Source organism: Thalassophryne amazonica, chromosome 9, assembly GCF_902500255.1.
Source record: "Thalassophryne amazonica chromosome 9, fThaAma1.1, whole genome shotgun sequence".
Lineage (NCBI taxonomy): Eukaryota > Metazoa > Chordata > Actinopteri > Batrachoidiformes > Batrachoididae > Thalassophryne > Thalassophryne amazonica.
Window position 1 is genome coordinate 112,982,724 of NC_047111.1, and position 15,693 is coordinate 112,998,416.

The 15,693-nt window shown below is 40.9% G+C and overlaps 1 protein-coding gene across 1 annotated transcript in view; it reads right to left on the reverse strand.

The window, feature by feature from the left end:
• The window catches only part of zzef1 (zinc finger, ZZ-type with EF hand domain 1), a 100,005-nt gene that overhangs the window by 72,736 nt on the left and 11,576 nt on the right, over window positions 1–15,693 (reverse strand). The window contains exons 2-8 of the mRNA XM_034178984.1: window positions 14,670–14,814; window positions 14,336–14,530; window positions 14,070–14,253; window positions 9,249–9,448; window positions 6,435–6,645; window positions 1,660–1,776; window positions 298–476 (exon numbers count right to left, since the gene is read on the reverse strand). Coding sequence (XP_034034875.1) covers window positions 298–476; window positions 1,660–1,776; window positions 6,435–6,645; window positions 9,249–9,448; window positions 14,070–14,253; window positions 14,336–14,530; window positions 14,670–14,814 — 1,231 coding nt within the window. The remainder of the gene's footprint in view (window positions 1–297; window positions 477–1,659; window positions 1,777–6,434; window positions 6,646–9,248; window positions 9,449–14,069; window positions 14,254–14,335; window positions 14,531–14,669; window positions 14,815–15,693) is intronic.

The following is a 15,693-nucleotide window of genomic DNA, read 5'->3' on the forward strand; positions in this document are numbered from 1 at the left end:
TTTTTTTTTTAGATTATGTCTCTCACAGTGGACATGCACCTAAGATGAAAATTTCAGACCCCTCCATGATTTTTAAGTGGGAGGGTGTTCAATACTTATTTTCCTCACTGTATTAATGCTAGTTTCAATCCGTAGTCTTTATCATAGGTTATACTTTTATTTCTTTATTCTGATCAACCTTCAAACTGTTCTGCATTACAACAGATTTCCAATGTAATCCTGAGAACTTTCTCCTCAGTGTCTTTGGTTTCAAATGAACCCATGTGAACAAGAGGGGAAAATGACTGTTCAAGTTACCGTTGCGATAAAGTAGCCGCAGCCTGACAGAAGCCATGGAGACGATGAGAGAGGAGGCCTTGTATGTCGTCTCTAAATGTTCACTGATGGAGGACAGAGCCTGGAGAACTTTAGCCACGCTGCCTCGGGCCAGAGCAAAGGCCAGGAGGGTCAACTCAGCATCAGGACTTACACAGCAGCTACACAGAAACAATTACAAGTCACTTTGAATCAGGTTGTTAAAGCTGTAATCCCTTTAAGTTTTTACCATTGAAGTCAGGAAAAGAATTTTCTTGTCCCCCAGTTTTCAAATAATGGATTCACAATGTTATATCACCAATATACTATCAAATCATATGAAAAATAAAACAGATTTTTAAAAACTACAATGACACCGTGACACACTGTGAAACACTGTTTCCCAGCATGCTGTTTGAGAGTCAAAGGGCACTGCTACACTACTTATGGCTCCATGAAACCAAATAAACATAGCAGAGCTTCAACTGTGACTGAAAGTGCCAATAATGATGTAAAATGAAAACAAACGGCCAACAAAGGTAAATCACCTTCATTTATATTCCACTTTTCCATCTGAATCAGCTCAAAGGGCTTTACAATGATGCCTTGCATTCACACGTCGATGTCAGGGTGCTGCCGTGCAAGGCGCTCACTACCCAACTGGGAGCAACTTGGAGATTTTGCCCAATGGCCCTTAGTGATTTTTCCGGCCTGACAGGGATTTGAATTGAGGATCCGCTGGTCTCAAACCCACCACTTAACCAGTAGACCATCCCCAGGTGGTGATGGTCTAGTAGAAGGTAAAGGATCAGATATCCCTTAGGGAAGAACTCTAGATAAAATCTGGACATATTTTACACAAAAATTTTGCTGGAACTCTATTGGACGGGGAGGAGAACAACCACACAGGTCTGCTGTGTCAGGATCAATAATTAATGTTATGTACTGGTACAATGGTTTTACTTGTATTGCCAAAAATAAGTTTTTGGAGAGAAGAATGTTTTATCACAGCTTTATTAAAAGTATATTTCCTAAAACATATTTAGAAATTCTGAATTCCCAGTTTTCACAGAATGCAGCATAACCTTTGCACCTTATGCATGTCCTTCCAATCAAATTTACTATTTTTTTGCCATTACTTTTGCAGCAATAAAATTAGCTGCAATTTTGTAATATACCACAGAAAAAAGTACCTCCTAATAACTACTGGCAGCTTTAAACACAAAGTACATTTTTGTAAAATTCAAGATATTGATGCTGTTGCTAATGACAGAGAGAACCACTGGCAGAGTTGTCATAAAAAATTAGAACATTAACAGCACATCATCACTCTAACAATCTTTCATTTTAAGGTGTTATAATTACTCTGCTATTCTCAGAAGAAATCCATCCACCTCTTCCAGGATATTCAAGGAGAAGAACTTCAGGAAGTCTGTGGATGATGGCGTTAGGGACAACGGTGGCATGTGCTGTAAGGCTTTTCTACAAGGAGAAAAAAATATATATATTTATACAACCCCTGGCAAAAATTATGGAATCACCGACCTCGGAGGATGTTCATTCAGTTGTTTAATTTTGTAGAAAAAAAAAAAAGCAGATCACAGACATGACACAAACTAAAGTCATTTCAATCAATCAATCAATCAATTTTTTATATAGCGCCAAATCACAACAAACAGTTGCCCCAAGGCGCTTTATATTGTAAGGCAAGGCCATACAATAATTATGTAAAACCCCAACGGTCAAAACGACCCCCTGTGAGCAAGCACTTGGCTACAGTGGGAAGGAAAAACTCCCTTTTAACAGGAAGAAACCTCCAGCAGAACCAGGCTCAGGGAGAGGCAGTCTTCTGCTGGGACTGGTTGGGGCTGAGGGAGAGAACCAGGAAAAAAAGACATGCTGTGGAGGGGAGCAGAGATCGATCACTAATGATTAAATGCAGAGTGGTGCATACAGAGCAAAAAGAGAAAGAAACAGTGCATCATGGGAACCCCCCAGCAGTCTACGTCTATAGCAGTATAACTAAGGGATGGTTCAGGGTCACCTGATCCAGCCCTAACTATAAGCTTTAGCAAAAAGGAAAGTTTTAAGCCTAATCTTAAAAGTAGAGAGGGTGTCTGTCTCCCTGATCTGAATTGGGAGCTGGTTCCACAGGAGAGGAGCCTGAAAGCTGAAGGCTCTGCCTCCCATTCTACTCTTACAAACCCTAGGAACTACAAGTAAGCCTGCAGTCTGAGAGCGAAGCGCTCTATTGGGGTGATATGGTACTACGAGGTCCCTAAGATAAGATGGGACCTGATTATTCAAAACCTTATAAGTAAGAAGAAGAATTTTAAATTCTATTCTAGAATTAACAGGAAGCCAATGAAGAGAGGCCAATATGGGTGAGATATGCTCTCTCCTTCTAGTCCCCGTCAGTACTCTAGCTGCAGCATTTTGAATTAAGTGAAGGCTTTTTAGGGAACTTTTAGGACAACCTGATAATAATGAATTACAATAGTCCAGCCTAGAGGAAATAAATGCATGAATTAGTTTTTCAGCATCACTCTGAGACAAGACCTTTCTGATTTTAGAGATATTGCGTAAATGCAAAAAAGCAGTCCTACATATTTGTTTAATATGTGCTTTGAATGACATATCCTGATCAAAAATGACTCCAAGATTTCTCACAGTATTACTAGAGGTCAGGGTAATGCCATCCAGAGTAAGGATCTGGTTAGACACCATGTTTCTAAGATTTGTGGGGCCAAGTACAATAACTTCAGTTTTATCTGAGTTTAAAAGCAGGAAATTAGAGGTCATCCATGTCTTTATGTCTGTAAGACAATCCTGCAGTTTAGCTAATTGGTGTGTGTCCTCTGGCTTCATGGATAGATAAAGCTGGGTATCATCTGCTTAACAATGAAAATTTAAGCAATACCGTCTAATAATACTGCCTAAGGGAAGCATGTATAAAGTGAATAAAATTGGTCCTAGCACAGAACCTTGTGGAACTCCATAATTAACTTTAGTCTGTGAAGAAGATTCCCCATTTACATGAACAAATTGTAATCTATTAGACAAATATGATTCAAACCACCGCAGCGCAGTGCCTTTAATACCTATGGCATGCTCTAATCTCTGTAATAAAATTTTATGGTCAACAGTATCAAAAGCAGCACTGAGGTCTAACAGAACAAGCACAGAGATGAGTCCACTGTCCGAGGCCATAAGAAGATCATTTGTAACCTTCACTAATGCTGTTTCTGTACTATGATGAATTCTAAAACCTGACTGAAACTCTTCAAATAGACCATTCCTCTGCAGATGATCAGTTATCTGTTTTACAACTACCCTTTCAAGAATTTTTGAGAGAAAAGGAAGGTTGGAGATTGGCCTATAATTAGCTAAGATAGCTGGGTCAAGTGATGGCTTTTTAAGTAATGGTTTAATTACTGCCACCTTAAAAGCCTGTGGTACATAGCCAACTAACAAAGATAGATTGATCATATTTAAGATCGAAGCATTAAATAATGGTAGGGCTTCCTTGAGCAGCCTGGTAGGAATGGGGTCTAATAAACATGTTGATGGTTTGGATGAAGTAACTAATGAAAATAACTCAGACAGAACAATCGGAGAGAAAGAGTCTAACCAAATACCGGCATCACTGAAAGCAGCCAAAGATAACGATACGTCTTTGGGATGGTTATGAGTCATTTTTTCTCTAATAGTTAAAATTTTGTTAGCAAAGAAAGTCATGAAGTCATTACTAGTTAAAGTTAATGGAATACTCAGCTCAATAGAGCTCTGACTCTTGTCAGCCTGGCTACAGTGCTGAAAAGAAACCTGGGGTTGTTCTTATTTTCTTCAATTAGTGATGAGTAGAAAGATGTCCTAGCTTTACGGAGGGCTTTTTTATAGAGCAACAGACTCTTTTTCCAGGCTAAGTGAAGATCTTCTAAATTAGTGAGACGCCATTTCCTCTCCAACTTACGGGTTATCTGCTTTAAGCTACGAGTTTGTGAGTTATACCACAGAGTCAGGCACTTCTGATTTAAAGCTCTCTTTTTTAGAGGAGCTACAGCATCCAAAGTTGTCTTCAATGAGGATGTAAAACTATTGACGAGATACTCTATCTCACTTACAGAGTTTAGGTAGCTACTCTGCACTGTGTTGGTATATGGCATTAGAGAACATAAAGAAGGAATCATATCCATTTATTTCAAATGGCTTTAAGAAACACTATAAGAAATCAGGAAAAATAATTGCGGCAGTCAGTAACGGTTACTTTTTTAGACCAAGCAGAGGGAAAAAAATATGAAATCACTCAATTCTTAGGAAAAAATTATGGAATCATGAAAAACAAAAGAACGCTCCAACACATCACTAGTATTTTGTTGCACCACCTCTGGCTTTTCTAACAGCTTGCAGTCTCTGAGGCATGCACTTAATGAGTGACAAACAGTACTCTTCATCAATCTGGCTCCAACTTCTCTGATTGCTGTTGCCAGATCAGCTTTGCAGGTTGGAGCCTTGTCATGGACCATTTTCTTCAACTTCCCCCAAAGATTTTCAATTGGATTAAGATCCAGACTATCTGCAGGCCATGACATTGACCCTATGTGTCTTTTTGTAAGGAATGTTTTCACAGTTTTTGCTCTATGGGAAGATGCATTATCATCTTGAAAAATGATATCATCCCCAAACATGCTTTCAATTGATGGGATAAGAAAAGTGTCCAAAATATCAACGTGAACTTGTGCATTTATTGATGATGTAATGACAGCCATCTCCCCAGTGCCTTTACCTGACATGCAGCCCCATATCATCAATGACTGTGGAAATTTACATGTTCTCTTCAGGCAGTCATCTTTATAAATCTCATTGGAACAGCACCAAACAAAGGTTCCAGTATCATCACCTTGCCCAATGCAGATTTGAGATTCATCACTGAATAGGACTTTCATCCAGTCATCCACAGACCACGATTGCATTTCCTTAGCCCATTGTAACCTTGTTTTTATCTGTTTAGGTGTTAATGATGGCTTTCGTTTAGCTTTTCTGTATGTAAATCCCATTTCCTTTAGGTGGTTTCTTACAGTTCGGTCACAGACGTTGACTCCAGTTTCCTCCCATTCGTTTTTTGAGACATATTGCTTTAAGTTTTCTGTCTTGACGCTTTGATGTCTTTCTTGGTCTACCAGTATGTTTGCCTTTAACAACCTTCCCATGTTGTTTGTATTTGGTCCAGAGTTTAGACACAGCTGACTGTGAACAACCAACATCTTTTGCAACATTGCGTGATGATTTACCCTCATTTAAGAGTTTGATAATCCTCTCCTTTGTTTCAATTGACATCTCTCATGTTGGAGCCATGATTCATGTCAGTCCACTTGGTGCAACAGCTCTCCAAGGTGTGATCACTCCTTTTTAGATGCAGACTAACGAGCAGATCTGATTTGATGCAGGTATTAGTTTTGGGGATGAACATTTACAGGGTGATTCCATAATTTATTCCTCAGAATTGAGTGAGTCCATATTTTTTTTTCCCTCTGCTTGGTCTAAAAAAAGTAACCGTTACTGACTGCCACAATTTTTTTTTCTTGATTTCTTATAGTGTTTCTTAAAGCCAGAAAGTTGCCATTTGAAATGACTTTAGTTTTGTGTCATGTCTGTGATCTGCTTTTTTTCTACAAAATTAAACAACTGAATGAACATCCGAGGCCGGTGATTCCATAATTTTTACAGGGCTTGTATATATACACACACACATCAGAACCAAGCACTGACTATATCCTGCACGCAATGAAGTAAAATCTTATAGACTATAATGCAGGGGTAGGCAACCTGTTCCAGAAAGAGCCATGAGGGTGCAGGTTTTCTTTGCAGCCACTGACTCCACCAGGTGATTTCACTGATTAACTGATTCCATCTGCTCAAAGTGATATTAATCAGTAAAATCACCTGGTGGAGTCAGTGGCTGCAAAGAAAACCTGCACCCTCATGGCTCTTTCTGGAACAGGTTGCCTACCCCTGCTATAATGTTTACATGTATCATCATAGTATGCCCATTTTATTTTTGTGATTCACATGCAGAAACATTTTAATTTAATTAATTTTTATGTGATCCTTTCATATAGCCCATGAGAACCAAACTGTACTGTGTGCTATGAAGAACCGTCTGGGCCAGCGCCGGGTTCGTCTCCATGGAGGCAGTGACCAAGGAGGTGAGGAGCGACAGGTACCAGATGGCTGAGGCATCCGAAACAGACAATTCTTTACTTTTTGTAATCTGGTAGCCGAGCGTCTTCAAACCATGAACGCGAGTGTCACAGCCATCACTCAGGCACCGCTTGATGTTGATCTGGATATCTGGGATTTGTTGAAAAGAGATGGATTAGGATCATACTGAAATACGTCATGCAAAAACACCAGTTTGTCAACTGCTTTCACTTCTGAGAAAGATAAAAAGGTTGATTAATTGAGGCACTGATAATTAATATGACTTCTAAAAATAACATGACACTTGCAGCCAATGAACTTCAAGCACAAGAAAAAAAACAAAAAAGTCCAAAAAAGCAGTGCTATGAATTAGTACTCCAAGACACCGCACTATTGGTTATGCTGGATCTCACTGCAGCATTTGATACAGTGAACCATTCCGTCCTGCTGACCCGCCTGGCCCAGCAGGTGGGTCTCCAGGGACCTGTACTGGAGTGGTTCAGGTCACATCTTTCAAATAGGTCTTTTATTGTTATGATTAATGACCTCTCCTCTTCACCAGCTCCTCTGACCTCCGGTGTGCCACAGGGTTCAATTCTTGGCCCTACCCTTTTTTCGTTGTACATTGTGCCATTAGGTTCTGTTATTGCCCAACATGATGTGTCCTTTCATATGTACACGGATGACTTACAAATCTATCTGCCTGTGACTTCTTTTTCAGACACACAGTCCATTAATTCTTGTTTCACTGACATAAAGTGCTGGCTATCACAAAACTTTCTCTGTCTGAACGAGTCAAAAACTGAATTCATCCTCTTTGGATCTTCCAGCCATGTAAATTCAGTTAAAAACATCACTTATTTTGGGTCTCAGCCCAACCACACTGTCAAGAATCTGGGTGTGATTTTTGACTCAGATTTAAAATTTAATAAACAAATTGACTCCGTGGTTAGAGCAAGCTTTTTCCAACTCAGACAGTTAGCTAAGGTCAAACCTTGACTAAACCGCAGAAATTTTGAGAAAACCATCCATGCTTTTGTCAGTTCACGTTTGGACTATTGTAATGCTCTATACACTGGACTTAGTCAAGCCTCTCTTTACCGTCTGCAACTGGTGCAGAATGCGGCTGCTTGCCTCCTCGCCAGCACTCGCAAATACGACCATATCACACCAGTTCTGTACTCCTTCCATTGGCTCCCAGTTCAGTTCCAAATACAATTTAAACTCTTGTTCATCTTTAGTTCAATCCACGGCCTCACGCCGCCTTACCTCAGTGACATTTTGATCCCTCACCAGCCCAGCAGAGCCTTGCGCTCTTCAGACCAACACCTGCTGGTGGTTCCAAGGTCAAGGTACAGACAGTGGGGCGATTGTGCCTTGGCAGGTCCTAGACTCTGGAACTCTCTTCCTCTGGAGTTACGCTCCATCTCATCCCTGCCCCTGTTCAAAGCCAGGCTGAAAACGCATTTGTTTCGATTGGCTTTTGACAGAGCTGTGACTCCCTGGAAATCAACAACTTTAATATATTTTAGATGTATATGTGTTATCTTATGGTTGTTTTTAACTGTGTGCAGCACTTTGATCAACTTTGGTTGTTGTAAAGCGCTTTAGAAATAAAACTTGATTGATTGATTGAACCAATAAAAATAATTATTTAATCTCAAATAAGATGTGCTTTTTTTGGCCACACTTCAAAGTTGTTTGCAAAATGAAGCCATGAGATTAAAGACCCTGTATCAAGTAGTCAGTGTTATGTGACTAAAAATCATAACTCAGATGAGTTGAGTCATTTCAGTGTTTTGAAACTCATGGCACAGTGTTCAAAGTTCCTTAAACTCACTTCGGAAAAAAGAAAGCTTCATGAGGCTTCATCTGTCCATCACAATGGGATTATTCAGCTTCTTGATCAGTTAATTCTCACTGAACATCATCCACACTGATCCCTGAGCAGACACTAAACCTGTGAGAATTTTCTTCTCTACTGTTTGGCAACACAACTAACTACAGTGAGAAACTTTGGCCTGCTGACTCACAGATAAGACCTTTAATATGTATGCAATATTAAATTTAATACGTATTGCGTATGTAAGATGAAAGTTGTAAAACCCGAGTTTTGAAGGCTCAGCACTGCCCGTTAGTGTATCTTTCACAATCCCGAATTTGGCTGCATAAAATGTCTGCCACAGTGCATCAGGCAGCCAAACTCTTCTCCATATCTTTGACTAACTTTTCCAGAGGTCAGTGTGAAAACTGGATACCAAGCTATAACAACTCACTGGCTCAGTCCACATTTAGCTGACTGCCCCAGTACATCTCAATCATTGCACATGGAAAAGTAAACACTCACCCTACCCTTCACTGTCGCACTCTCAAGATGACACTCCTTAAAGGAGATATCAGTGGTCAATTTCAACCGATGCATAATCTCTCACTGTCTTCCACGATTAGTAATTGCTTGAAACCAGAGATGAAAAACTGCATAATACTCAAATCTAATGTACAACTACTACATTGTGCCCTCTGCTGATTAAAAGCAGTACTACATTAAATTCAATCTACAACATGCAACTGAATTTGAGTTATATCAATTGTGGATTAAAAAAATGGATTTACGTATTATGAAAATAAAATTACAATACTGAAAGTATCAATGAGCACAAAAATAATCAGCCCCTGGATTCTAAAGACTGATCCAAAAGTGAAGTATTTCAGACTGTTCTGACTCATGTAAACACAGACAGGTAGTGACTCACAGGGGTGTGTAATGTTGGCGTTCTCCAAGAGCGCTACATAGCCTGTGACATTGCCGGGGATGCGGATGTCTTTGATCTCCTGCAGGGAACTACGGTTTTTCCCCACAGCAACTGAAACCAGCTGAGGCATATAGCTGTGGTCATTGGAAGCAACAGCAATGGCCAGGCGTCGCAGAACCACATCTGGTTTCATTTTTAACCTGTCGACAGAGAAGTGACAAATTTCCACTTAAAAACTGGTTGTACTCTAAAGTCTGTAAGTATTCAGTCAGTGATTATTTTGCTTCTGTACACCACCACAAAGGAGATGACATGTAACAAACACAGATGCTCTTGTTGCCTCAACTTTCAGCTTTAATTTAAAGGGTTTAAAAAAATATTGCATTAAGCACAGACATTTGTATATAGGCTCCCTCCATTTTCAGAGTCCATAGGTAACTGGACAAACTAACTACACTCAACAAAAATATAAACGCAACACTTTTGGTTTTGCTCCCATTTTGTATGAGATGAACTCAAAGATCTAAAACTTTTTCCACATACACAATATCACCATTTCCCTCAAATATTGTTCACAAACCAGTCTAAATCTGTGATAGTGAGCACTTCTCCTTTGCTGAGATAATCCATCCCACTTCACAGGTGTGCCATATCAAGATGCTGATTAGTGCACAGGTGTGCCTTAGACTCCCCACAATAAAAGGCCACTCTGAAAGGTGCAGTTTTGTTTTATTGGGGGGGGGGATACCAGTCAGTATCTGGTGTGACCATTTGCCTCATGCAGTGCAACACAACTCCTTTGCATAGAGTTGATCATGTTGTCAATTGTGGCCTGTGGAATGTTGGTCCACTCCTCTTCAATGGCTGTGTGAAGTTGCTGGATATTGGCAGGAACTGGTACACGCTGTCATATACGCCGGTCCAGAGCATCCCAAACATGCTCAATGGGTGACATGTCCGGTGAGTATGCCGGCATGCAAGAACTGGGACATTTTCAGCTTCCAAGAATTGTGTACAGATCCTTGCAACATGGGGCCGTGTATTATCCTGCTGCAACATGAGGTGATGTTCTTGGATGTATGGCACAACAATGGGCCTCAGGATCTCGTCACGGTATCTCTGTGCATTCAAAATGCCATCAATAAAATGCACCTGTGTTCTTCGTCCATAACAGACGCCTGCCCATACCATAACCCCACCGCCACCATGGGCCACTCGATCCACAACACTGACATCAGAAAACCGCTCACCCACACGACGCCACACACGCTGTCTGCCATCTGCCCTGGACAGTGTGAACCGGGATTCATCCGTGAAGAGAACACCTCTCCAACGTGCCAAACGCCAGCGAATGTGAGCATTTGCCCACTCAAGTCAGTTACGACGACGAACTGGAGTCATGTCGAGACCCCGATGAGGATGACGAGCATGCAGATGAGCTTCCCTGAGACGGTTTCTGACAGTTTGTGCAGAAATTCTTTGGTTATGCAAACCGATTGTTTCAGCAGCTGTCCAAGTGGCTGGTCTCAGACGATCTTGGAGGTGAACATGCTGGATGTGGAGGTCCTGGGCTGGTGTAGTTACACGTGGTCTGCGGTTGTGAGGCTGGTTGGATGTACTGCCAAATTCTCTGAAACGCCTTTGGAGACGGCTTATGGTAGAGAAATGAACATTCAATACACGAGCAACAGCTCTTGTTGACATTCCTGCTGTCAGCATGCCAATTGCACGCTCCCTCAAATCTTGCGACATCTGTGGCACTGTGCTGTGTGATAAAACTGCACCTTTCAGAGCGGCCTTTTATTGTGGGCAGTCTAAGGCACACCTGTGCACTAATCATGGTGTCTAATCAGCATCTTGATATGGCACACCTGTGAGGTGGGATGGATTATCTCAGCAAAGGAGAAGTGCTCACTATCACAGATTTAGACTGGTTTGTGAACAATATTTGAGGGAAATGGTGATATTGTGTATGTGGAAAAAGTTTTAGATCTTTGAGTTCATCTCATACAAAATGGGAGCAAAACCAAAAGTGTTGTGTTTATATTCTTGTTGAGTGTAAAAATATAAGGATTATTGTCAATACACATCACTTTTACAGCTGTTTTTCCGCAGACTAGTCAGGAGATGGATATATGAACATTTCCGAGTCACTGACTATCTCTTGGACTTCATTCATGTTGGCCATTCAGAAATACAAAGAGCACCATTCTGCGTGGTAACTCTCTCTGGCGTGGTATCTCAAAAACTGAGTTACCATGCAAGAAAGAGACTCATGAGGAAAGCCACCAATTTACTCAAGACAACTCTGAAGGATAGCCTTGGTCAAAGTGGGGATAGTTTAACTTTTGTCTGTTATATCAACAGATATAGCTACATAGCAGAGGGGAACAAAGAAGGATTTAAATACACAGAAACACATTGTTTCTAGGCTCAAGTCTCCTGTTTACCACTTGACAAAACTGTAGATGAAATTTCACATAATTTTAATCTATAGCTTTTTAGAGATGCAACAGAAAAACGTTACACAACACAGTCCTGATAACAGCCACAGGGTTGTCATGGGTGTATTAGTGGCTTCCCTCACTAGTCTCTTTCTTGCATGGTCACTCAGGTTTTGTGAACCTTCTGAACAATTAAAGAATTTGACTATGGCTCAGAAGGTCATTGGTTTGACTCTCACTCGGACTAATGACTTGAAAACTCTCACAGGGAGCTGACTCTTTCTAGAGTTGAAGCTGATGGTCGTGAACAGAGCAGGGATGGCACCACCCTCATATGTCACGCTCCAGAAATCAAAGACTTGAACATATACTGCCCCTACAGCCAGCGCGGACAAGGCTGTGGGATGCCCTTACCATACCATATGTACAGTAGTATGTAAAAGTTTGGGCACCCCTGTTGATTTCCATGATTTTCCTTTATAAATCATTGGTTGTTCAGATCATCAATTTCAGTTAAATATATCATATAGCAGACAAACACAGTGACATTTGAGAAGTGAAATGAAGTTTATAGGATTTAGAGAAAGTGTGCAATAATTCTTTAAACAAAATTAGGCAGGTACATAAATTTGGGCACCCCAACAGAAAAAAAAACATCAATATTTAGTAGAGCCGCCTTTTGCAGAAATAACAGCCTCTAAACACTTCCTATAGCTTCCAGTGAGAGTCTGGACTCTGGTTGAAGGTATTTTGGACCATTCTTCTTTACGAAACATCTCAGGTTTGTTGGTTTCCGAGCATGAACAGCCCGCTTAAAATCACACCACAGATTTTCAATATTCAGGTCTGGGGACTGAGATGGCCATTCCAGAACGTTGTACTTGTTCCTCTGCATGAATGCCTTAGTAGATTTTGAGCAGTGTTTCGAGTCATTGTCTTGTTGAAAGATCCAGCCCTGGTGCAACTTCAACTCTGTCACTGGTTCATGAACATTGTTCTCAAGATTCTGCTGATATTGAGTGGAATCCATGTGACCCTCAACTTTAACAAGATTTCCAGTAGCTGCACTGGCCACACAGCCCCAAAGCATGATGGAACCATCTCCAAACTTTACTGCAGGTAGCAAATGTTTTTCTTGGAATGCTGTGTTCTTTTTCAGCCATGCATACCGCCCCTTGTTATGTTCAAATAACTCAGTTTTAGTTTCATCAGTCCACAGCACCTTATTCCAAAATGAAGCTGGCTTGTTCAAATGTGCTTTAGCATACCTCAAGTGACTCTGTTTGAGGTGTGTACACAGAAAAGGTTTCCCCTGCATTTCAGCATCATACAGCATCTCTTTGTGCAAAGGGCGCTGTATAGTGGAAAGATGCACAGAGACACTATCTGCAGCAAGATCATGTTGTAGGTCTTTGGAGCAGGTCTGTGGATAGACTATGACTGTTCTCACCATCCTTCGCTTCAGCTTATTTGAGATTTTTCTTTGCCTGCCACTTTGGGCCTTAACTAGTACTGTGCTTGTGGTCAACCATTTCCTCACTAAGTTCCTCACAGTGGAAACTGAGAGCTGAAATCTCTGAGATAGCTTTTTGTATCCTTCCCCTAAACCATGAAGTTGAACAATCTTTGTTTTCAGGTCATTTGAGAGTTGTTTAGAGGCTCCCATGTTGCCACTCATTAGAAGAGATGCAAAGAGGAGAAACATTTGCAAATGGCCACCTTAAATACCCTCTCATGATTGGATTCACCTGTGTAAGGAGGTCAAGGATCAATGAGCTTACCAAACCAATTTTGTGTTCCAATAATTACTGCTAAATGTATTCAATAAAATGACAAAGGTGCCCAAATGTATGCACGTGCCCACTTTTGTTTAAATAATTATTGCACACTTTCTGTACATACTAGAAACTTAATTTAATTTCCCAAATATCAGTGTGTTCATCTGAAATATGATATATTTAACTTAAATTTCTGATCCAGACAACCAATGATTTATAAAGGAAAATCATGAAAATTATCAGGGGTGCCCGAATTTTTGCATACAACTGTATTTTTGAAAATGTACACTTATTTATAACCTCTGAAAACAAAGGGACTAAATATAAAAATGTAATACTCAAAAGGTTAATGATGTTTTTGATGAACCCCTACAATTAAAGCTAAATCTACACTATAAACACATTTTGACTTTTTCATTTCAACTCCAGTGCGGTGGTGTACAGAGAACAACAACAACAACAACAAAAAAAGTGTCACTGTCCAAATAGTTTTGGATCTGGCTGTATGTGGAGCAAACTACCCCATAAGTCAAAGAGCAGGTATAACAGCATTTAGCAGCAGAGTGTGGAGTCACATGCTGCAGAGTTGATATTCTTGCCTTATCCAGTGTGTGCGCGCGCTGCCGTCTGACTGCCAGAAAGATGAGGTTTCACCATTAGTCATCTTGTATACGTCAGCAGCATTCGATGAAGCTTCTATGGTGCTGTAACACTGTGTGACCACTCTGACTTTGTCCACCTCTGGGTCACGGTTCAGATCAGATCTATACTGGATGTCCAAATCTGAAAGCAGCAAGTACAATTATTCAAGAGTCAGGAATTTCACCATTATTGGCCATTTTATTCAGCCCCACTGCTCAGTCACCTTTCTCCTTCTGCAGAAGGAACTCCAAGAAGTCCTGGACCACAGTAGACCTCATGGTGCAGATACTGTTGTAGCCCTCTAAAATAGGGAATGGGATGGCACTGCTGGGAATACGATTCCTAAGTAAAAATTTGAGGATCTTAGAGGCATGCGCCCCTAAACGGTCTTTGGTCTTGGAGAATATGTCAACAAAACCTGTGTAGAAAAGAAAAAAAGTGGGAAAACAACAAACTCAGTTATACCACAGTTTGTCCTTCTACCAACTAGTGACACTGTCCGGGCTATTATTTAAAACTAAACTGGTTGGTGTGGTCGGTGGAGGCATCAGTTTTACCTGGAGTTAGAGAACACGCCTGGAGCTGTCTTATCACATGACTCAGCTCGCCTTGTAAATTAGCTCCATTGGAGTTCTTCAGAGCAATCAGCATACTCTCAACATCCAGAACCCCATCCCCCTCTGCATCGAACTGAGCAAAGGCCTGAGACAGCAGCAAAGACAGCACAGATAGTGTAACGCAACCCGAACACAGCCAGCATCTATGCCTTTGCCTGATGATTAAGGGCTGCAACTTTAAAATATAAATAAATTAAATGCACACTTTGGGCAACTTGTGGATTCTATTCCTTCATCACAAGCACCTTAGTAGATTCCCTGTTTGATGTGGAATCCAACAAGCCCGCTTTCATTGACCATTAAGACAGCAACTCTGCGCTTGTCTGAAAAATCAGAAAAAAGTTCCAATTGTAGTTTTCCAAAGCCAAAGGTGAAATCTTCCAATTATTAGTTTTGTCCAACCAACAGTCCAAACCCCAAGTATTTAACTTTGAGCGAAATAAAACAAAACGGACCCAGTTCCCTCCAATTAGTCCAGAAAGCATCAAAATAAGTTGAACTACCAACATATGAACCCCAGTTCAAGTTCCGGTGTGTATTTAATGCAAACTGTCTCTGTTCATGGACAAGACATTTGATCTGCATTGTCTAAGTCGAACCAGCTGTAAACACGCACTGGTCTTAGCTGGGGAAGTAACCAGTGATGGACTAGTACCCTGCACGTATCATAGACTCATCTGCCAAACGTTACAATATCCAGGAATAAGCACTGACCCAGTGGTCCTCAGGGCCTGTACAGCGGTCCCTCACTATAACGCGGTTCACCTTTCGCGGCCTCGCTGTTTCGCGGATTTTTTTTTGTCCAATTTTGCATGCTTTTCTTTTTTTTTTTACATTGCATTGTGTTCCGCGGCCTCATCAAGCAGCCAGTCTCGACACTGTGAAGGGAGAGTACGCGCATTGTGTTCTGCGTGTCTGTTTATAAGAGTCTTCTCGCCCAGAAGAAAAAAAGAGCGCCAACAAC